Below are 24,421 nucleotides of genomic sequence, written 5' to 3'. Positions count from 1 at the left end.
GCGTACGGGTGGCCTCCAGCACTTCCCGTACCCCTAGGATCCCCTCTTTCCTTCTGGAGCCTTCCTTCCTGCTCCTCTCCTCTCTTCAGTCAGTCTAACCTCCTGGGCCTCTCTCACTAGGCCCGCTCCGCCTGAGCAGAGCTCCTGCTCCCCTCACTATCCTCCTCTGACTGGAACCCTTCTAGATGGTTCCATCCCTTTTTATACACCTACTGAAGTGCTCACCTAAACTCCTTCCTCCACCCACACCCACTACATGGTTCCCCCTCTCTTGGTTCCCCCCACTCCAGCCAGGGATAGGGCTCAGCAGAGGAGTGTGACGCCCTCCCTGAGCAAATGGGGGATACTCGGAGCCGGGCCTTGCAGATGTTGTGGGGGGATGCAGTCGTTGCCTAGACCCGTTCCGTGCCCAGGGTTGTCACATAAAAAAATGGGCTTTTGGATGAGTGGTTGTTCGACTACGCCACCTGTGGTTTCTGGTGAAGGCCACCAGCGCTGCGACAGTCCTCTGAGGCTGATGTTCTGGCAGCTCGGTTGGTACTACTCCCCACAGGCGGAGTAGGGATTAGGGCAGTGGTTAATGAACTGTGTGGAGGAATGGTGGGTGCAGTGCCGCGCAGGAATAAACAAGCGGAGGCGGTGAATGAAGTCATCCGGGTCTTTGCTCACTTTAGATGCACTTTCAGCCGCAAAGCTTCTCTCTGCTACACACGGCGTACTGCGGCCACCAGGAAGGGGGTTCGGCACTTCCCAGGTAGATGAGGAGCACCTGTCAAGACCCCGTTAGTGTATTCCTCTCCTTAGTTCTCCCACTGAGTCTTCTCCTGACCGTGTGTGGTATGAACGTGGTGTAAGGCCGGGTCCCACTGGATAAACACAGGTTTGAGAGATACAGGTGACGAATCCGCTCCGTCCGTATCCCCCTGGGATCTGACGCGCCCCCTGGGCCGTGGGGTACCCGGTGCCGGGCCGGTGGATGCTGGGGGTTGTAGTCACTGTGGCGGTGACCCGGTCTGTGACTCAGGGCGGTCAATCCAAGGGGAATTTATATGTATAGGTGTTAATGTTCGACTACGCCACCTGTGGAATGCGGCCAATGGAGACCGCCAATGCGGAACAGTCCTCTGAAGCGGGTGGTTTTGCAGCAATGATGGTATAACTCCCCACAGGAAGAGCTAGCTTCAGAGCAGTGGGTGGATGATGGTGGTTGTGCAGGTTGTGCTGGGCGTTGTAGTGCAGTGAGGGATGGCGCAGCAAGGAACACAGAGACAAGATAGTGCAGTCCCAGGGTCTTTACTTGCGGTTATTGCAGTTCAAGTTACAGGTACCACTGCAACTTCCCTCGGCGTGCTGTGCTTGCTCAGTGAGGGGCTCAGTCCACCCCCAAATAGCTCCGGAGTACTTATCAGGACCCCCTTCTGTGTACTTTCTCTGGCCTCTTCTCTGCACCTCACACCTAGTGACTCCAATCCGGGAACCCGTGGGCCTTGGCGGGCGACGTATGTTCCGTCCCCTGGGTCCTATGTGGCTACCTTCTCGGTGAGACTGGTGTGGACTTGTGGCTACAGGACATAAAGTTCTGCAGCCTCCGGTTTCTAGCTGAGTCTTGCAATCTTCTACTAGTTGAGGGATCCGGTTCCCTTCTTCTGGCCTGACCCCTCCACCTCCTGGTAGATTCGGGGTTACGGGTGGCCTCCAGCACTGCCCGTACCCCTGGGATCCCTTCTGTTCCTGGAGCCTTCCTGCTCCCTCTCCTCTCTTTCTCCCAGACTTGGGCCTCACTGGCTAGGTCCGCCTCTGGAGCAGAGCTCATACAGAGCCTCTGCTCCTGTCACTTCTCCTCCTCTGACTGAACACTGATCTAAGATGGTTCCCTCTTTTATACTCTCCCTGTCATGTGCTCCCCTAAGCTGCTTTCTCCACCCACATCCACTACATGTCCCCTCCCGTCAGCTAGGAACTCGGGACTGTGCTCTCCCTTAGGAGCAATCTCGCCCTACCCCCGCTGCAGGATGTGTTGGATGTAAGTGTTGGGGTCCTGAGCCATACTCTTTCCTTACCTGAGAGTGAGATACCACACCTCTGGGTGAGATGCAGTACCTCTGTGGCGACTGAACCCTCAGGGGCACCACAGATCCACTAAGCCTCCGGGCTTTTCTGACTGAGACGTGAAGTGACAAAGTCAGATATCAGGGGCCGGTTACCCCTCTTGCAGCAGGAATCCGTCTGGCTAAGCCAGAGTGAAGAATACAGGTGGCGACTCCGCTCCGTCCGTATCCCCTGGGATCCTTTTGCCTGTGGAGCCTATCTCCTCTGCTCCCCTCCAAGGCCTTCTTAGAACAGGACCCTGACCGGGCAGAGACACTGGTTAACTCTGACCTGCTCCTCGTCTCAAGGCCAGAGTACGAGGACCGCAAATCTTCAGCCAGCTACAGACTCTTGCTGGACCCTGACAGAAGACCCACAATCAAAGACCTTGAACTAAAGATGGCTTGGCTGTACAGTGGGTACGGAAAGTATTCAGACCCCTTTAAATTTTTCACTCTTTGTTTCATTGCAGCCATTTGGTAAATTCTAAAAAGTTCATTTTTTTCTCATTAAAGTACACTCTGCACCCCATCTTGACTGAAGAAAAACAGAAATGTAGTAATTTTTGCAAATTTATTAAAAAAGAAAAACTGAAATATCACATGGTCATAAGTATTCAGACCCTTTGCTCAGTATTGAGTAGAAGCACTCTTTTGAGCTAGTACAGCCATGAGTCTACTTGGGAATGTTGCAACAAGTTTTTCACACCTGGATTTGGGGATCCTCTGCCATTCTTCCTTGCAGATCCTCTCCAATTCCGTCAGGTTGGATGGTGAACGTTGGTGGACAGCCATTTTCAGGTCTCTCCAGAGATGCTCAATTGGGTTTAGGTCAGGGCTCTGGCTGGGCCAGTCAAGAATGGTCACAGAGTTGTTCTGAAGCCACTCCTTTGTTATTTTAGCTGTGTGCTTAGGGTCATTGTCTTGTTAGGAAGGTGAACCTTCGGCCAAGTCTGAGGTCTAGAGCACTCTGGAAGAGGTTTTCATTGAGAATATCTCTGTACTTGGACGCATTCATGTTTCCTTCAATTGCAACCAGTCGTCCTGTCCCTGCAGCTGAAAAACACCCCCATAGCATGATGCTGCCACCACTATGTTTCACTGTTAGGATTGTATTGGGCAGGTGATGAGCAGTGCCTGGTTTTCTCCACACATACTGCTTAGAATTATCACAAAAAAAGTTCTATCTTCGTCTCATCAGACCAGAGAATCTTATTTCTCATAGTCTGGGAGTCCTTCATGTGTTTTTGAGCAAACTCTATGCGGGTTTTCATATGTCTTGCACTGAGGAGAGGCTTCAGTCAGGCCACTCTGCCATAAAGGCCCGACTGGTGGAGGGCTGCAGTGATAGTTGACTTTGTGGAACTTTCTCCCTCTCCCTACTGCATCTCTGGAGCTCAGCCACAGTGATCTTGGGGTTCTTCTTTACCTCTCTCGCCAAGGCTCTTCTCCCACGATTGCTCAGTTTGGCTGGACGGCCAGGTCTAGGAAGACTTCTGGTGGTCCCAAACTTCTTCCATTTAAGGATTATGGAGGCCACTGTTCTCTTAGGAACCTTGAGTAATGCAGAAATTCCTTTGTAACCTTGGCCAGATCTGTGCCTTGCCACAATTCTGTCTCTGAGCTCCTTGGGTAGTTCCTTTGAGCTCATGATTCTCATTTGGTCTGACATGCACTGTGAGCTGTGAGGTCTTATATAGACAGGTGTGTGCCTTTCCAAGTCAAGTCCTATCAGTTTAATTAAACACAGCTGGACTCCATTGAAGGAGTAGAACCATCTCAAGGAGGATCACAAGGAAATGGACAGCATGTGACTTAAATATGAGTGTCTGAGCAAAGGGTCTGAATACCATGTGACCATGTGATATTTCAGTTTTTCTTTTTTAATAAATTTGCAAAAATTTCTACATTTGTTTTTTTTCAGTCAACATGGGGTGCAGAGTGCACTTTAATGAGAAAAAAAATTAACTTTTTAGAATTTACCAAATGGCTGCAATGAAACAAAGAGTGAAAAATGTAAAGGGGTCTGAATACTTTCCGTAACCACTGTATATTATATATGATACTGTATGTGCTTCCTGTAAGTGTTTCCTCCACCCTCACCCACTACTTGGTTCCCCCTATTTTTGGTTCCCCCCCCATCTCCTCTATCCCGGGCCGGGGCAGCACCCTGGTGCATTTAGGCCCCCTACAGGACAGGAGTGGTGTAGTGTTGAGTGGTGAAGTGGGGTCCTGTGAGATGCTCCATCCTTATCTGGAAGAGGAGATACCACACCTCATCTGAGGTGCAGTACCCCTGTGGCGACTGAACCCTCAGGGGCGCCACAGGAGCAGCGCATCTTGCCCCTCCTGCTGGTCTCGAGTAGTGTAGTGTTGAATGCAGGTGTTTGGGTCCCGGGCAGTACTCCATCCTTACCTGAGAGTGAGATACCACACCTCTGGTTGAGATGCAGTACCTCTGTGGCGACTGAACCCGCAGGGGCGCCACATGAGCGAGCCCTAAAAGTGATCAAAAAATTGTATGTACCCAAAAATGTCACCAGTGAAAACTGCAGCTTGTCACATAAGAAAATAAGCCCTCATACAACTCTGTGTGCAGGAAATAAAAAATATATAGGTGTAAGAAATAATTGATGCTGATTTCTTGTGGAATCCACTCCAAACTTGACTCTGTGAAGGCTAAAGACTTGCACCGCCGGAGTTTTCCTGAAGCGTCTTCTGTTTCAAAAACTTGGCATAAAAGATGTCGTGAACACATATCCTTGGGCCACGATCACAAATACAAATTCTAACAGTCTATTCAGTAGGACTATCAGCTGTGTATCCACCAGACTTCTGCACAACACAACTGATGGTCCCAACCCCATTTATAAGGCAAGAAATCCCACTTATTAAACCTGACAGGGCACACCTGTGAAGTGAAAACCATGTCCGGTGAATACCTCTTGAAGCTCATCAAGAGAATGCCAAGAGTGTGCAAAGCAGTCATCAAAGCAAAAGGTGGCTACTTTGAAGAACCTAGAATATAAGACATATTTTCAGTTGTTTCACACTTTTTTGTTAAGTATATAATTCCACATGTGTTAATTCATAGTGTTGATGCCTTCAGTGTGAATGTACAATTTTCATAGTCATGAAAATACAGAAAAATCTTTAAATGAGAAGGTGTGTCCAAACTTTTGGTCTGTACTGTATACCTATATATACCTATATATATATATATATATATATATACATATATACACACATACACACACACTTCTGGCATATCGCGCTGTCCAGTCCGATGGGCGCCATTTTTCTTTTCTTGGCGCCTCCTCAGTCCCTTCAGCTTCTGTGTTTCTGGCGTGATTGATGTGGCTGACGCCTCCTACGTTGTTCATATGCATATGCTCAAAATGAGTACTACCTTATGTGATATATATATACACGACCAGCTCTATAAGCATCCGTCGTTGGCGCTCCGAACATTTCTGGTTTTCAAAAAGATTTCTTTGGCCTTGTGCTGTAGATTAGTAATAATGATAGTACACCAAACTACACTCAAAGTAATATTTATAGGAACTCTCCAGGCAAAACTTTGCTCTCCCAAGTGTAGATCATGCCCTGGGCCAGGCACATCACTGTATATCAGTCTTGTCCGGAGTGCTCCTTTAAATGAATGTAGTATATCATAAGTTTAAGCATAAAGCCTAGAACGTGTACATGTAAGTCCATACAGAATTATTATTAAAGAAATCCATATAATGTGACATATAGATGCATATATATTTGTTCTAAGGCTGATCCTCGTCACATGGTGTAGATTAATTCGTCCATCCCAGTCCATCGGTCACAATAGTGGTCTGTGGCCTCCGCACGAGAGAGGGAGCAGCGCCTCTTTCCTGTCGATATTCGCGGTTCTTCTTTTGTTTAACTGGCCTGGTGCCGCGTTACATGTGCATCACACTGCAACGACGACGTTGCGCCAGGCTAGATAATCAAAAGAAGAGCCGTGGATGGCGGCAGGTAAAAGAGTGACAGGAGGTCTGGCTTTTTTTGGTGATTTGGATCTCTTAGCTCTGCTCACCAAACATTTGTTCACCATAAGTGAACGCACATTTAAGATGAAATTAACGCAGTCGAAACCCGTGTCCAAAACCCCACCTACTTGTAATCAATTGGTGAGCGGGGTTTTAAGCTCCGGACACCATCATTTTGCGCTCAGTGAGAGCCATTCAGGGAATTTCTTGGCTCTCACTGAGCATCGTTCGCAGCAGGGAGCCAGCTCTTTGCCTTAGATCAGTCGTGACCGACCCATCACTGAGGTAAAAGGTGCACCGCACCTGTGCAGCTGCCCTGGACTACTGTCATGCCCGATGGACTAAGACGTGCAAATAAATCCACACCAACTCTAATAACTCAAAAAAAAAGAGGAAAAAATAAAAAATTATTTTCTTGTCCCATGCCTATAGCGACATCCATATTGTGCATCACTATGGATCTGAAACATCACCAACGCTGAACCACTACTAGACAGCCTCTGCAGAAGCACATAGGGGTCCCATAGAAAGCTAAAACAATGGTTACTCACTTCCCACAGTGGCACCGCCTTTCCAACGATGTTGACGTTTTTATTCCTGAAAGATCACCTAACATTGTGTTACATGACCACGTCCCATCCCATGCTGGGCTGGTGCCAAACATATTAACCGTACCTTGCCATACTATCTCCTCAGTAACTGTCTATCTCTAGTCTAAACACAGGTTCCTATTCTGTCCACAACTGTATCTTTCCCTATATATTAACCTTGCACATTAACCACATAACATTAGTGTCTATAGGATTTTATGCAATATTTCACATTACCATAAAAACATACCATAAAACCACAGTTATGCAAATATAATATATTCACATGTCCGAACACTCTGCAACATCTGTCTTACACGAGAACAGGCATGTGAGTGTCCTGGTCACCCTCTTACATAACAATGGCAGAAATAGCAGTGTCTATGTTGCTGGATCGGCAGGAGGTAAGTATAGATTGTTTTTAGATTTCATATTACCCTGAAGGGAATAAGCAGGGGTTGTCGTTAGTGGACATCCACTTTAATTCATACATAGGCCTGATGGGGACCGGAGCAATTACAGGGGTTGTCCATGATTTGACAAACATGGCTGAGCGCCACACCTGTCATCCTGGAGCATGATGGGGAAGATATATAAAAAAAAAAATAATAATTAACAGTTTTACAAGAAGGGAAAGCAGACTTTGTTCAGGAGCATCTGCTCTTTATGCCATAATATGGATGGTCAGATGTGGCTCCCCATAGCAGGGTTAGAGAAGTCAAACCTGTGGAGATCAGCTCATTGTGGGCTTTTAAGTTGCAGGCATTTCACCTTGACACTGTGTAATCCCCCTCTTACTGTATGTGTGTATTTTCACTAAATAAATCTACGCACAACAGCCACACCAACCCGCGCCACTGCTGTAACCCCACTAATAATAGATGAGGTTGAAAATACACTTGCAGCTACCGGTGCTGCTGCCTGATAACCAAACCATGCCCCAATGGCCTCAAGCGAAAATGTACCTGTCGCTGCTGCTGCCGGAGCAGCAGCAAAGGCACCTGCCAACGGCACTGCCGCCATACCCACCACAGCCGTAATCCCATGTAAACAAAGTTTAATATTGTGACTCCTGCAGAACTTGTCTCCTTCTGTAACCAAATACATCATCAGCTTCTCCAACTGTTCTTTGTGATCTTCATCATTTATATGTTTGTATGATCTCTCAAATTTCTGGTGAAGTTCTGAAATCTTGTCAGCAACCTGATTTCCAATTTTTAATTTCCAGATGGGCTGTGGAGACAATCAGCGAGAAGATAGTGAGTGTTTTTACAGAGGGACAGGTGATGAAATAGTAGTTTATGTGGTTTATAATAAGGTTCTGTTCAGTGTCATTTACTATGTGATATACACTGCTCAAAAAAATAAAGGGAACACTTCAACAACAGAATATAACTCCAAGTAAATCAAACTTCTGTGAAATCAAACTGTCCACTTAGGAAGTAACACTGATTGACAATCAATTTCACATGCTGTTGTGCAAATGGAATAGACAATAGATGGAAATTATTGGCAATTATCAAGACACCCTCAATAAAGGAGTGGTTCTGCAGGTGGGGACCACAGATCACATCTCAGTACCAATGCTTTCTGGCTGATGTTTTGGTCACTTTTGAATGTTGGTTGTGCTTTCACACTCGTGGTAGCATGAGACGGACTCTACAAACCACAGAAGTTGCTCAGGTAGTGCAGCTCATCCAGGATGGCATATCAATGCGAGCTGTGGCAAGAAGGTTTGCTGTGTCTGTCAGCGTAGTGTCCAGAGGCTGGAGGCGCTACCAGGAGACAGGCCAGTACACCAGGAGACGTGGAGGGGCCCGTAGGAGGGCAACAAGCCAGCAGCAGGACCGCTACCTTCGCCTTGTGCAAGGAGGAACAGGAGGAGCACTGCCAGAGCCCTGCAAAATGACCTCCAGCAGGCCACAAATGTGCATGTGTCTGCACAGTTAGAAACCGACTCCATGAGGGTGGTATGAGGGCCCGACGTCCACAGATGGGGGTTGTGCTCACAGCCCAACACCGTACAGGACGCTTGGCATTTGCCACAGAACACCAGGATTGGCAAAGTCGCCACTGGATCCCTGTGCTCTTCACAGATGAAAGCAGATTCACACTGAGCACATGTGACAGACGTGGCAGAGTCTGGAGACGCCATGGAGAGCGATCTGCAGCCTGCAACATCCTTCAGCATGACTGGTTTGGCAGTGGGTCAGTAATGGTGTGGGGTGGCATTTCTTTGGAGGGCCGCACAGCCCTCCATGCGCTTGCCAGAGGTAGCCTGACTGCCATTAGGTACCGAGATGAGATCCTCAGACCCCTTGTGAGACCATATGCTGGTGCGGTTGGCCCTGGGTTCCTCCTAATGCAGGACAATGCCAGACCTCATGTGGCTGGAGTGTGTCAGCAGTTCCTGCAAGATGAAGGCATTGAAGCTATGGACTGGCCCGCCCGTTCCCCAGACCTGAATCCGATTGAGCACATCTGGGGCATGATGTCTCGCTCCATCTACCAACGTCACGTTGCACCACAGACTGTCCAGGAGTTGGCAGATGCTTTAGTCCAGGTCTGGGAGGAGATCCCACAGGAGACGATCAGCAGCCTCATCAGGAGCATGCCCAGGCGTTGTAGGGAGGTCATACAGGCACGTGGAGGCCACACACAATACTGAGACTCATCAGGAGCATGCCCAGGCGTTGTAGGGAGGTCATACAGGCACGTGGAGGCCACACAATACTCAGCCTCATCAGGAGCATGCCCAGGCGTTGTAGGGAGGTCATACAGGCACGTGGAGGCCACACACAATACTGAGCCTCATTTTGACTTGTTTTAAGGACATTACATCAAAGTTGGATCAGCCTGTAGTGTGTTTTTCCACTTTAATTTTGGGGGTGACTCCAAATCCAGGCCTCCATTGGTTAATAAATTTGATTTCCATTGATGATTTTTGTGTGATTTTGTTGTCAGCACATTCAGCTTTGTACAGAACAAAGTATTCAGTGAGAATATTTCATTCAGATCTAGGATGTGTTATTTGAGTGTTCCCTTTATTTTTTGAGCAGTGTATATATATATATATATATATATATATATATATATATATATATATGTAAAAAAAAACTGACCAGCACATCCCAAATGTGAACAGGTGCAAGCTGCAAAAACTGCATAAGATATGCCTCCTGTCAGACCTTGCACTCCCCCCATTTAACCAGCAGGTGATGTATATTCTATTCTACCAGCCCATTTAAATTGTAGGTGTTTTAGCCCAGAAGTGACATGTTCTGTCCAGAGTTATAGGCTTGTAGCCCAAGAGAGGCATGTAGGCAGAGTAGTACCCATCAGATGGGAGGTCACCTTGCAGCGGTTGATGGGCACACATGAATTGGCCAATTTATGCGCTAAGAACCTCCATTTTTTGTAAGTAAAGCTTATTGAGTAATAACACAGTTTACATTAAATGGTTTTATTGTCTTTATGTATCTTGGCCATAATGGAGTGCTGCTGCACTTTCTTTTTATATATATATATATATATATATATATATATACCCCAAGCAATATGGCAAAAAAACAGTGGTTTGTTACCTGATAGTGGCAAGGTTAGATTCTGAGGTATGAACCTTTTTCAAGCAGTGCTACCAATGCCGGATATTTAAAGGCATATATTCTATGTAATATGTTTTATCTAGGGCCACATCACCCTTAACACGCCCGATCTCGGAAGCTAAGCAGGGCCGGATTGGGCCTGGTTAGTACTTGGACGGGAGACCGCCTGTGAATATCAAGTGCTGTTTGGGATGTTTATCACTATTTCCACTTTTGGCTATTAGAATTAATCCCTTAATGCTCAGTTTCTCTAGGTAATTTGTACCTTTCATGGATTGTGACTGGAGTGCTGCATCATTAATTAGATCCAGACCTCCTCACATATCCTAATATCTCAGTTGTACCAGCCCAAGCTACCGATGGGGTTCTCTAGGATCCTATTGGGTCATTTCTATATCTTGCAGATTGGGATCTTTCTTGCCTATCTGTAGAGTGGTGCTTTTCTTGCTAGTACATTTGCCCTTTAGCAAGATGGCACCATCTAATATGTAATATGCAGCAATTGAGTGCGGACATGTGCACTAACCTTTTCCAAGATGGCGGCAGTGACTTCATGTGTGAAATCACATTTCACACCTACTTTTTATTCTGACATGTGCAGGTTTTGTCATGGCAGATTTGTTATATACATGTTCCTGTGACCTATAGGATGAGTCATCAATTTAATTATTGTGATTTTTTTCACCTGGTATTTACCTGCTTAATTAAGCCCTATTGCACTTTTTCTGGACACTGATGATACTATAATTCCTTCACTTGCAGGCATTTTTAATGTATATGCACATGGTCATATACCTGTATATTGTATATTCACATTGTATATGTATATGCACTTTTTATAACATTGTATAATCACCTTTCTAATCACTTTGCCTTTAAATATATACGGCATATATACGACATTTGTATCCTATCACTGCTTGAGAAAGGTTCACACCTCAGAACAAAAACGTTGCCACAACCAGTATGGGCTAATAAACCACTGTTGTCTGCCATGTTGTTTAGAGTGCTGCCTCCATTTGTTACTTCTTATCTGGACGGCTTGGTCTTTGCCAGGGAGGCTCTGCGCCCACATTACTCTGGTGCTGCTCCTTATTTTATTTTAATTTTTTATACACATGGGGGGGGGGGGGGTGAGGTACATTCACAATCCTCCTTATCACCCCCTCAGTGCTCTCCGTCTACTTTACTTGTAACCATTATGCTCCATGTCATTGCTACAGGTACAGTGACATTAAAAGGAAACCTGTCATCTGAAAAACGCTATTAACCTGCAGATATGGGGTTAATCTGCAGGTGTGGCGCCCCTGAGGGTTCGGCAGCCACAGGAATGTTGCACTTCTTTAATGGAGTGTAGTGTTCCTCCTCTGAGGTAAGTCCGGTGTGATGGTAGCTACCTAGTTTTGCATCCAACACCACACATTTCCACCAGAGGGAGCTGGTATGCACTGGTGCTGCTCCCCTGGTTACAGGGAGACTGGGGAGCACAAAGTGGTAGGAACCAGTTTGTGGGTGTGGGTGGAGGAACAGTTAGTCAGTTACACTTCTAATTTCATATATATTAGAATGCCATCTTTGATCTTGGTCCTTCGGTGAAGAGTCTTTGCTGTCAAGTGGTCGTACTGTGCTGTCAAAATACTGTGTGTAATGTGACTTCCCTCCGGGAGCGCAGATCCTGTGTCGGCCTGCACCGGCATGGGACACAGCCCTCGTACCCCAATCTATGGGACGAGAGGTAGGTTGCAGACAAGGAATGTCTCAACCCGACCAAGGACCAGGATCGAGAAGGCCCGGGAGCTTTAGAGTGTGGCTCCCTAGCAAATGGGTCCCGGGGAGGATGCAGACGGAGCGGAGCACGCCACCTGTCCTCTCCTACCTGATCTATTCAGAGGGATTCCGGCTGCAAGAGGGGTACCGGCCCCCGACACCCGACCTCGTACTCTATTTCCAGGACGGGAAAGCCCGGTTAGGCCCTGAGGATCCCGGCGGGCTTCGGATGGAGAGGAATTGCCACCCGAGCCCTACACCTGAGAGGAGCTCAGAGGGAGACCCGGCCTATCTACACACGCACAGACGGGAAAGGGTGAAGTTTGTAGTGCAGGAACACTCTGGTATAGGGACGCTACCAAACACTGGACTTCCTCGGAGGTAGTCGGACCCCCGTCCCTGGTGGCCGCAGGACTCCGCGAGGAGCAGGGAGAAGCCTTGCGCTGCTTATGAGAACTGTGAGTAAAGCCTTGGAAATTCATCCCTATGGCCTCCGGACTGTTCATTACGCGCCATACAGTGCGACGCCACGTCCCCTCTCCCACACTACTACTCCCTTCATCCTGCCTTGCCTGCCCTGAGGCCGCGCTCCGCCTGTGGGGAGCAGCGAGAACTTTAGCCGCCATGACACCGGGCCTCAGCGGACTGTAGCGGCGCTGGTGGCGCATCACCAGACACCACAGGTGGCGTAGTCGACAATTACCACTCAACCTGGATAGCCCTAACATCATTTTTAATGTGACGGCCCTGGGCACGGAACGGGTCAAGGCCACGACTGCATCCACGTTCTCAACATCTGACCCGGCTCCGAGTACCCCATCTTCCCAGGGCAGGGCTTGAGAGGTGTCACACAGGTTAATAGCGTTGTGAACCTACCCGGTGCAGGCACTTAGACTCCCACTGCCGGGAGGAAATTAACTTTATTCCCCCCGACAGCATTCAGGTTCCAGTCATAGGAGCGGCACCAGTGCGAATTCAGTCACTTCTCTGTGTATAGAGCGCGGTGGCTGTAACCGTAAAAGGGGTTTACCCACAAACAGTTAATGTTAATCAACATTTTAATCAATAGATTATTGAATAATAATAATAACTTCCACAATTGGATGTGTTTAAATAAAATGTTCCTGTGCTGAGATAATCTTATAAATGGCTGCATCTGACTGTGCAGGAATATGGTCTGATCATACTACATCTCCTGAGCAGGGGAAAAGCAAAAGAGTATACAGAGATTACAGTATGGGATCACAAATTATTATTTCTTTTAAGTAAAACATTGCTTAAAAACAGGCAGGGAAATGTTTTGCCTCACAAAAGGAATCAGCTGCGATCCCCTGCTGTTCTGTCTGTATACTCTTTTGCTCCCTCCCCTGCCCAGGAGATGTGGTATGATCAGACCATGTCCCTGCATGGTCAGACACAGCCATTACACAGTACACAGCAGGGGCACATTTATAAGATTATCTCAGCACAGGAACATTTTTTTTTAATACATCAAATTGTGGAAGTTATTTTTATTCCAAGATCTATTGATTAAAATGTACTCTGTGGGAAAACCATTTTAAAGTAAATTTATTGTACAAGGTTAATATATGTAGAAGCAGGGACAAATGTAAGATATTGAAAGGAGAGTTTCCAAATGTAGTGGGAAAAAGAGGTTATCCACAGAAGTGAAAACATCCAGTTTATTGTATCTACATTAAAATCATACAACAAAATATAAAAAAAAATAAGACACTGGTCCAACGTATTTCCAAACCATTTAAGATTCTTAGTCATAGCAATATGAAAGTTATATATGAAAGTTATATAATATGAATGCTATGCCCAGCGCCCCTGCACACTGCTACCTGCTCCCTCCATGCTGGGACGCCAGGTTATTCACCACCCCGGTCTGTGGTGCGCCCCTCAGCGTTCTCCTTTTCCTGTCTCTGCCTCTCCCTCCGTGCACGCCGCAGTGTGTGTCGGCGACGTGCCTTGGGCTTTTATAGGGCCAGTGCGTGCCCATGCTAAATGCCCCCAGCAGCAGCTGGGAGGCATTTAGTCTAATGTTGTGCACCTGCAAGGTGTCTCCCAGCCAAAAGCTGGGAGACATCTTCTATTTAGGGCACCCTCCCCATTAGGGAGGAGCATGAGAAACCACTATAGTTTAGTAGGTGGTAGTGTGAGCAACTGTATGTTGCCAGGTCCCCAGTCCCTTGCCCTTTGCAGTTATCCTGTGTCCCATATCCTGAGTCCCTTAGTCTAGTTGTCTGTTTTCCTGAATCCACAATTGCAGTACCTTTACGCCTCCCTGGGGTCTGAATACCCAGGTCTGAACTCTGTACCCTATCCCAAGTGGCTGTCCTGCCAGCACGGTGTGAACCTGTCTCAAGTGGCCATCCTAAGGGCACAGTCTGAACTAGTCCCAAGTGGCCGCCCTGCACTATCATGTGATTGAAGTACGTCTCTGCCCTTTGGGATCAGCAGCTACAGCCAGACGCCACCCTGGAGTGGTCCCTGGCAGCTACCAGCTGCACAAGCTTGACCTCACCACTAGAGGCTTCATCGAACACCAAAGTAGCTGCTTAGTTATGCCCCTCCAGGGTAAGTCCGTTTCATGGCACATTGAGTCCACAAACCAAATGCGACACCTTGAAGTGTAACAAAAATATCAATGACTGGTATAAATATTGTAGATATTCACACATGCTTACCAGACATTCATTGTACAGATGAAATCAATGAGACTCAGAATCAATTAAAAAATGATCACAATATCTATTTTCTAATTTCTTTTTAGCTATTAGCTAATTTTTAACTAGTTTCTATGTGAGGAATTCTTAATCGATTCTGAACCTCATTCATTTCTAATTTCTAATTTCTATTAATCCTCCCTGTCCCACAACCCTAAACAGCTATTTAACACTTTGAATTCTCTCCTCCGTCCCCCAGCGCCTCCTCCCTCTCCTCTCATCTCAGCCGAAGACTTTGCTTCATTCTACAAGCAGAAGATAGACACCATCAGACAAAGCTTTTGCCTAAAGTCCCCCCAGCCCCTCCTCACACCTACTCAATCCTCCTCCTCCAAAACCAGCTTCTCCACCATTACGGAAGATCAACTTTCCTCTTTACACTCCAAATCACACCTCACCACCACCTGTGAACTTGACCCAATCCCGTCCCACCTCATCCCTAACCACAGTCTTCATCCCAACCCTAACCCACCTTTTCAACATGTCAGTAACAACTGGTGTCTTTCCCTCATGCTTCAAACATGCCTCGATCACACCCATCCTCAAAAAGTCCTCCCTTGACTCATCCTCTCTGTCGCCCCATATCACTTCTCTCTTACGCCTCAAAACTACTGGAACAACATATCCACTTTGAAATGTCCTCTCACCTCTCTTCCTGCTCTCTTTGACCGCCTCCAACCGCACCATTCTACTGAAACTGCCCTGACTAAAGTCACCAACGACCTACTAACCGCCAAATCCAAGCGACAATACTCTATCCTCCTCCTCCTAGACCTGTCATCTGCCTTTGACACAGTGGACTATTCCCTCTTACTACAGATTCTCATCTCTTGGCATTAAAGACTTGGCCCTATCTTGGATTTACTCATATTTAACAGACAGGACATTCAGTGTCTCCCACTCACACACCACCTCCTCATCTCGCCCACTATCTATCGGTGTCCCCCAAGGTTCAGTCCTAGGACCCCTGCTCTTCTCCATCTACACCTTTGGCCTGGGACAACTCATAGAGTCTCACGGCTTTCAGTACCACCTCTATGCTGACGACACACAGATCTACCTCTCTGGACCCGATATCTCCTCCCTACTAACCAAAAGCCCACAATGTCTGTCCGCTATCTCATCCTTCTTCTCTGACAGATTTCTAAAACTTAACATGGATAAAACAGAACTCATCGTCTTTCCACCATCTCATTCGCCCCCCCCCCACCTGACCTATCTATCAACGTCAATGGCTGTTCACTCTCCCCAGTCCCACAACCTCCCTCCCTTGGGGTAACTTTGGACTCTGATCTCTCCTTCAAACCACATATCCAAGCCCTTTCTACTTCCTGCCGACTCCAACTCAAAAATATCTCTAGGATCCGCACATTCCTCAACCACGAATCTGCAACAACAAAAGTGCACGCCCTTATCATATGCCGCCTCGACTACTGCAACCTTCTGCTCTGTGGCCTCCCCTCTAAACTCTGCTGCCCGACTAATCCACCTGTTCCCCCGCTATTACCCGGCCTCTCCTCTCTGTCAATCCCTTCACTGGCTCCCCATTGCCCAGAGACTCCAGTCCAAAACCCTAACCATGGCATACAAAGCCATCCATAACCTGTCTCCTCCTTATATCTGTGACCTATTCTCCCGGTACATACCTGCACGCAACCACCGATCCTCACAAGATCTCCTTCTCTACTCCCCTCTTATCTCCTCTTCCCACAATCGCATACAAGATTTCTCCCGTGCATCCCCCCTACTCTGGAACTCTCTACCCCAACACATCAGACTCTCGCCTACTATGGAAACCTTCAAAAGGAACCTGAAGACTCACTTCTTCCAACAAGCCTACAACCTGCAGCAACCACTGCTCCACCATACCGTTGCACGACCGGCTCTACCCTCACCTACTTTGTTCTCACCCATCCCTTGTAGACTGTGAGCCCTCGTGGGCAGGGTCCTCGCTCCTCCTGTACCAGTCGCTGTCACATTTTGTTAAAGATCATTGTAATTGTTCATGCATGTATACCCCTTTTTTCACATGTAAAGCGCCATGGAATAAATGGCGGTATAATAATAAATAATAATAATAATTTCACCTGTGCAATGCTGTATTTGGTAACAGTGTCCATACCTACCTACCATATTTATATCGTTTGTCGATACTTTTATATTACTATAATTAAGAACCCGAAAAAAGGTTAGAAACGCGGTGGCTCGGTGTTTCCTTTTTTAATATATTTTGCTGAAGTCAGTTCACTGTAATTATAGATTTTTCCTCTTGGTTTTACAAGTGTGGCTGTTCCCATTAATTCCTATTATTTTTGGTTTGTGAAAGGGATGAATGGATTACAGCAGACCTATCAACTTAGGCTTTGTTCACACCTTCGTTTTGGACTCTTTTTCTCTCTTCCGTTTTAGGAAAAGAGAAATAAAATTATTGTGGAAAATAAATCCATAAAAAAACAATTGCAAACTGAAGCAAAAAGGGCCCCATTAAGTGTAATGTGTCTGTCTGGTTTTTGTTTTTTTGAACTGTACAAACACTTACTCCATGTTGTTGTTTTTTTTTCACAAAATAGAAAGCCGAGGAACCCACCATAGTCAATGGTGCCCTATTGATTCAGTTTACATTCTATTTTTAACATAAGGTTGAAGACCTGAGGAATTGATAAACGCAAAGAGAAAGCCATGACTACACATATTAATAAAGTAGTGAATGGAACAGTCAAAGGAATATCTAATTAGTAGATAAGGGACTCAATATTTGCAGATGTGGACTCAGGGGAAGAGTACTGAAGTCCTGCAACATTGGGGTTTGATAAAATAGAGGGAACAACCCATCTTAAATTTTAAATGACATACCTCAGAGAAAGATGAGATGCTAGAAAATATTTTGCCATTTGTAGAATTGAATGGACTTGGGAGACCATGTTTGGAGTTACTTCCGTGAATGAAATAAGGAATCCATTAGGGGGGGCTTGTAAACATGGGTCTTGAAAAGAGGGAAGGATTTTGAATGCCTTTTACAATTTGTTAAAGGGAAGAAGCAGGAGCTGATTCAAACTTGTAGAACAAAGACAGTAAGTTCTTTCCTTACCATAGAAAAAGGTGAGGGGAGGGGGATGCAGCAGGAAGGCATATGGTCTGTTACAACTAAGGACAACAGGGGGGTCACATAATGCAGCAGCCTCCACTCACATAGCAGATAGCTGTAAATGACTTTTCCCTTCATCCTAATTATTGAAAACCAGTAAATAAAAAACTATAAAGGAAGGAATTCTAATTTTACTGGTTCTATTCCAATGATTAAAATTAACTCCTGACAAATTTTTATTTTTATTTTTTTTTTGTTTTTTTTCTTGATAGATACTGAGCAGCTAGGGCTGTCATGTATGCAATTAATGTTTTCTTTCAGATATCATGAAAGCTTTTTATGGTGATTTACTTTGAAAATGCATTCTTTTCCGTGCCTCTGCACCCATTTATTTGTTTATATTTTATTTATTTATTTTTCCTTTTCCCCGGTGATAAACAATTTACATGAATGGCGCTATCACAAGATGCCAGAAACTTCACCGATAATGTCTACTTTTGCAATGTTTTCCCATTTTGAAAAAAAAATGTGACTCTTCTGTAGCACCCTGGGGGTTCGGTTGCTACAGAGGTATTGCATCTCATCCAGATGTGCGATATCTCACTCTCAGGTAAGGATGAAGTGTGGATCAGGACCCCGACACCTGCATGCATTACACCACATTTCCGGGAGGCAGGGCGACTGATATGCTCCAAGTAAATCGCGACAGTCCCTGTCCCTGGCTGATCTTAGATCAGGGTGGAGTTCATGGAGAGAAGTCAGCGAGAGAGAAGATGTGAGAGAGCAGGACTCTGTAGAGCTCTGCTCCGGACGTGGGTCTAGACTGTGAGGCCCAGTCAGCACTGAAAAGAGAGCGAGAGAGTTGGGGAGAAGAGATGAAGAAGAGCGGAGGAGGGTCCAGGAACACAGAGGAAAGAAGGGACCCCAGGGGTGTGGACCGGATGGTGGCCACCATACGCCCGCATCTACCTGCGTAGAGGGGTCAGGCCAAGGGGGAGACCGGTCCCTGAAACTAGTGGAGGCGGGGAACTACCCTCAGCTAGAAACCGGAGGCTGTGACATTTCATATGGTGCAGCCCCTCACTTTACCCGCTAGGAAGGCACTACATAGGGTCAGGGAAACTGGCGCCGAGGTTTATCCAGAGAAGGCCCGAGGCAGCCAGACAGAAGCGTGGTCACTGGTGGGGTATGACAGGCCAGAGGAAGGATATGCAAAGGGGGTCCTGCGAAGCGCTCCAAAATTATCTGAGAGTTGACGAGCCCCCTCACCTGGTGAACATGGTGCGACGCGGGAAGTTACAGCCGGCTGCAGTAACGTGGAATAACGAACTGTGAGTAAAGATCCTGGACTGCATTACAGAGACTCTGAGTCATTATTCCCGCGCACCATCACCCCCATCATCCACCTACACTGCCCTGGGGCTACACTTCTCCCGTGGGGAGTTATACCATTCCTGTGCTGCTCACCAACACCAGTCCCAGCGGTCTGCCCTGCAGCGGCGGTTCACTTTGACCGCAATCCAAGGGTGGCGTAGTCGGACATTTGAAAATAATGAAAACCACATCAATAGACTGCCACTGGTTTGACCACCCTGAGCCACGGGACAGGGTCATCGCCACGGTGACTACAACCCCCAGCATCCCACAAAAGGCCCGGTTCCGGGTTCCCCAGGGGGCGCGTCAACTTTGGCGTAGTCGACAGGATTTTGTGCCCACAACCAGCGGGTACTGCGTGCCTGAAAAGAGACTGTTTCACTGTATTGAAAATGGCGCCCACCCCAGAAGAACGGACGCCATAATGTGCGCGCCAAAAGACAAGAAGAAGCTACCTCCCATCGTGGGCCAGGTCCCAAAATGGCGCCAAAGATGGAGCCCACCCCCAACAGCCATGAGTGCGGCTGCAGAGATGTCCATCAACGTGGGGGGGCTGCCCCTGAGAGTGATTGTCAGAAGATGGCCTCGGGACCACCCCCAATGGGAGCGGAAAGAGAAGAAAACCGGGGGGCAGGGTGTGGTTTGGATCAGTCTCGGCAGACCACACCCGGAGATGGCAAGCAGCACCGACTCCAGCACCCTGACGGGTGGCTTGCTGCAGGCCATCGCGGCCCCGTACAGCCTCAAGGAGCTGATGGCGCAGCTCCCAGGAGGGGACCCGGAGTTCCTTCGGACGGCGTTGGAGGATTTGGACCGGAGGATGGTCCAGGCGCAGCGAGAAGCTGTAGCAGAATGGAGAGAAGAGATGGCCCGGCGGGTCACGGCCCAGCAGCACAGGACACCACCAGCACCGACCAGCGAGCCAGCCCCTGAGGATGAGGAGCGGGGGCCGGAAGCTGAGAGCAGCGCAGCCCTGGAAGCAGGTAAGGGGGACACCCCTGCCACCAGCCCTAATGCCACCAACCTGCCTCTGGACCCTGTCGCGGAGCCAGATGTTCCGCGCGTTGCTGCACCTCCCCCGCTCCCACCGCCGGCACGCAGGCCCCAAGCCGTGAGCCCCGTCTCCGAATCAAGCCCTAGGCCGTGCCCCCTGACCCCAGGTGCGGTCGGAAGCGGCTCACTCCAGGCCCGGTCGCAAGGCCTGACACCTCCAGGCGCCTCCGAACCGCGTGCGCCCCCGAAGCCACCACCCTTAGGGGCCGACCTGTACAGCCAGCTCACCGGACCCGATGGAGAGCCGGTCCCTGTGCCGGAGGGATGGGTTCACCCCAGTCGGCGGAAGGACCTGTCCGCAGATGCCGAGGCCCCGCTTGCTCCGCTCCTGCCCGTACAACAGCCAGTCGCCATCTCCCAGAGGAGGAGGTCCAGATTGAAGGGGATCAGACCGGGGAGGATCTGATGGGGTTTGCACAGGAGACGCGGGCAGCCGCAGCTCGCCGGCGGGAGATCTGTGAGCAGCTTGAAAAGGAGGAGCGGGCGCGGAGCCAGAAGAGGGAGCAGCTGCAGGCCCGGAGCGCAGAGGAGAAGACACGGACTCGTCAAAACCCCCAAGCAGCACGCAGTCCTAAAGTAGCTGGGACCGTGGTAAAGTTCCACCAGGAGAAATATTGGGGGTTTATCTGGGACCCTACTACAGACACGGACCTCTTTGTCAATAGGAGGGACGTGGAGAGCCATCTGCCGGAGGGTCACCGAGGACGGGATCTGTATCCGGGGGACTTGGTGTCCTACACCCGGCATCGAGGATTGCGAGGGTGGTATGCCCTCAATGTCCAGAGGGTAGAAGAAGAGCACTACCAAGAGCACTACTACCCAGAGGACTCGGACGGGTCTGAAGAGTATGGCGAGGAGGAAGAGCGTGCACAAGGAGGACACCGCTATTAAAATGTGAGTGCACTGTACATAGTTGCCCGTTAGGGTACAAGAAAAAAAAAGTTCACCCCGGATGCGGACTGTTGCTTGACTGTTGCCTGTGTGTTGTTTTGCTGAAGGTTACCCGGAGACGGGTTAGTAATAGCCGGCTAAGGACTAGGAGCAGCCAACTCTTTGTATCCGGCTGAGGACTGGGAGCAGCCAACTTTATGAACTATCCGGCCGAGGACTGGGAGCGGTCAACTTTGTAAATAGTTGCACTTCTTAAAGTGCCCCCTACTGGTTTTATAAGAAACTACAACAACTGACCTCAGAACAAAAACCCGTTAGAGGTGGCCGAAGACGAGGTCCGGCAGCTAGATCAGCTACGCCCTGCAGCCACCCCAGGGCCTTCGTTGAGGGTTTACAAGCGGGTCCCTCGTGTTTAAAAGTTTTGCTAAAGTTTGCACCTTAAGAATGGACACCAGGTCGCAGCAGGAGCTGTAACTTATTAAAGGACTCCGTCGTAATGATGCTGCTGAAAGAGTTTTGTGTTTTTCTACTTGAAAATCTGTTTTAAATTTGTATGCTGAAAGTCATATTGAAAGTGAAAAGTTTTGTATGATGACCGTAACTTTTAAAAGAAAAATTGTCTCCCATAAAGGGATGAGTTAGAATGGTTTATAATCTTATATGTTGATGCATTCTAAAAACTTGCATGTTTTGAATTGTCTTTTGCTCTGTTCCAGCCCGCGGACGTGCTGTGATTTACCAGGGGGGAATGTAGCACCCTGGGGGCTCGGTTGCTACAGAGGTATTGCATCTCATCCAGATGTGCGATATCTCACTCTCAGGTAAGGATGGAGTGTGGATCAGGACCCTGACACCTGCATGCATTACACCACATTTCTGGGGGGCAGGGCGACCGATATGCTCCAAGTAGAGCGCGACAGTCCCTGTCCCTGGCTGGAGTGCGGGGAGGGAACACCTAGGAAGGGTGAACCCTGTAGTGCAGGAGCAGGGAGGAAGCAGTTCCTGGGTGCACCTAGAGGGAGGTATAAAAGATGGGCACCATCTTAGATCAGGGTGGAGTTCATGGAGAGAAGTCAGCGAGAGAGAAGATGTGAGAGAGCAGGACTCTGTGGAGCTCTGCTCCGGACGCGGGTCTAGACTGTGAGGCCCAGTCAGCACTGAAGGGAGAGAGAGAGAGTTGGGGAGAAAAGATGAAGAAGAGCGGAGGAGGCTCCAGGAACACTGAGGAAAGAAGGGACCCCAGGGGTGTGGACCGGATGGTGGCCACCATACGCCCGTATCTACCTGCGTAGAGGGGCCAGGCCAAGGGGGAGACCGGTCCCCGAAACTAGTGGAGGCAGGGAACTACCCTCAGCTAGAAACCGGAGGCTGTGACATTTCATATGGTGCAGCCCCTCACTATACCCGCTAGGAAGGCACCACATAGGGTCAGGGAAACTGGCGCCGAGGTTTATCCAGAGAAGGCCCGAGGCAGCCAGACAGAAGCGTGGTCACTGGTGGGGTATGACAGGCCAGAGGAAGGATACGCAAAGGGGGTCCTGCGAAGCGCTCCAAAATTATCTGAGAGTTGACGAGCCCCCTCACCTGGTGAACATGGTGCGACGCGGGAAGTTACAGCCGGCTGGAGTAACGTGGAATAAAGAACTGTGAGTAAAGATCCTGGACTGCATTACAGAGACTCTGAGTCATTATTCCCGCGCACCATCACCCCCATAATCCACCTACACTGCCCTGGGGCTACACTTCTCCCGTGGGGAGTTATACCATTCCTGTGCTGCTCACCAACACCAGCCCCAGCGGTCTGCCCTGCAGCGGCGGTTCACTTTGACCGCAATCCACGGGTGGCGTAGTCGGACATTTGAAAATAATGAAAACCACATCAATAGACTGCCACTGGTTTGACCACCCTGAGCCACGGGACAGGGTCATCGCCACGGTGACTACAACCCCCAGCATCCCACAAAAGGCCCGGTTCCGGGTTCCCCACACGGCCCAGGGGGCGCGTCACTTCCATATTTGGAGGTTGTGATGTTTTGGTTTAGAGTATGTAGACGATTTATTACTTTGTCCTGATCAAATCTCATGTCAAGAGTCGTCTATCTCACTTTTGTGTCCCCTAGCAGAACTTGCATGTAAGGCCTCTAAAGGAAACCACAGATTTATCACCAGAAGGTAGTCTTCTTAGGACCCTGCATGTCACAATGCACCAGACATTTCACAGAGGAAAGAAAGGTCACAATACAGCAGCTTGCATTTCCCAAAAACACAGACAACTACAAAGACCACTGGCCTACTCAGGGGTGGATTAAGAGTAGCAAGGGCCCCGGGCAGTTTAGAAGGCACGGGCCCCCCACCCTACACACACACACCTGATGTATCACGTGACATGTCACATGATCCCCTGTGATAGATCATGTGATATTTCACGTTAAATTAATTTGGCACAATATTAATTATAATAATTTTTTTTAGGCTGTGTGCCCACTACGCGTTTTTTAAGCGTTTCCGCAGCAGCAATTCCGCTGCAGAAACGCTTAAAAACGCTTGGTAGAAGGTCTGCCATGTTCCCCAATGATAATCCGCATGTGCACATGCTGCGGAAATTTCCGCTGCGGATTATCATTGCGGAAAAATCCGCAGCACTAACAATTATTTTGCGGAAGCGCGGCACTTTCGCTGCCATTGACTTGCATTGGAACGCATGTAATTCGCATCACTGCATCTGTACATGCAGAATCCATGCGTTTCAATGTGCAGATGGTACCCGGGTTTGGAGAAGAGGAGACTCTCCTCCGAACCCGGGTACCATAGAACCTGTAAAAAAAAGAATAAAATAAATATTATACTTACCTTCTGATGGCCCCCGGTGTCTTTATCCGATGCGTCCTGGCTTGCAGGCAGCTCGCGATGGTCTGAAAAGGACCTGCCATGACGTCATTTAGTCATGTGACGGGTCACGCGACCGCTGACGTCGGCAGGGCATCAGAAGGTGGTTGCATGGATTTATATAGTGTGACTAAGTTGTCAAGCACTTTCCAAGTGATGCTAAAATCGCTTGGAAAGCGCTTGTCAACCCGCATGCGGAAATGCATGTGAAGAATGCTTCACATCCGCATGTCCCTGGCAGGAAAAACGCATGTAAAATCCGCATGTACAATCCCCATGTACAATCCGCATGCGTTTTTTCTGCCAGGGAGATGCAGAAACTCTCAAAA

The 24,421-nt window shown here is 48.3% G+C and overlaps 1 protein-coding gene across 2 annotated transcripts in view; it reads right to left on the bottom strand.

The window, feature by feature from the left end:
• Positions 1-6,898: 6,898 nt before the first annotated feature.
• Positions 6,899-24,421, bottom strand: part of LOC141165319 (RING finger protein 112-like) — a 231,376-nt gene continuing 213,853 nt past the window's right edge. For both annotated transcript variants that reach the window (XM_073650918.1, XM_073650917.1), the window contains exon 13: positions 6,899-7,932. In XM_073650918.1, coding sequence (XP_073507019.1) covers positions 7,516-7,932 — 417 coding nt within the window. In that variant the 3' untranslated portion in view covers positions 6,899-7,515. The remainder of the gene's footprint in view (positions 7,933-24,421) is intronic.

This window comes from Phyllobates terribilis, unplaced genomic scaffold (assembly GCF_046119375.1).
Source record: "Phyllobates terribilis strain yellow unplaced genomic scaffold, ASM4611937v1 Scaffold_11__3_contigs__length_659146591, whole genome shotgun sequence".
NCBI classification, from domain to species: domain Eukaryota; kingdom Metazoa; phylum Chordata; class Amphibia; order Anura; family Dendrobatidae; genus Phyllobates; species Phyllobates terribilis.
The sequence above is the reverse complement of the archived record's forward strand: the minus strand, read 5'-3'. Positions and strand labels throughout refer to the sequence as shown.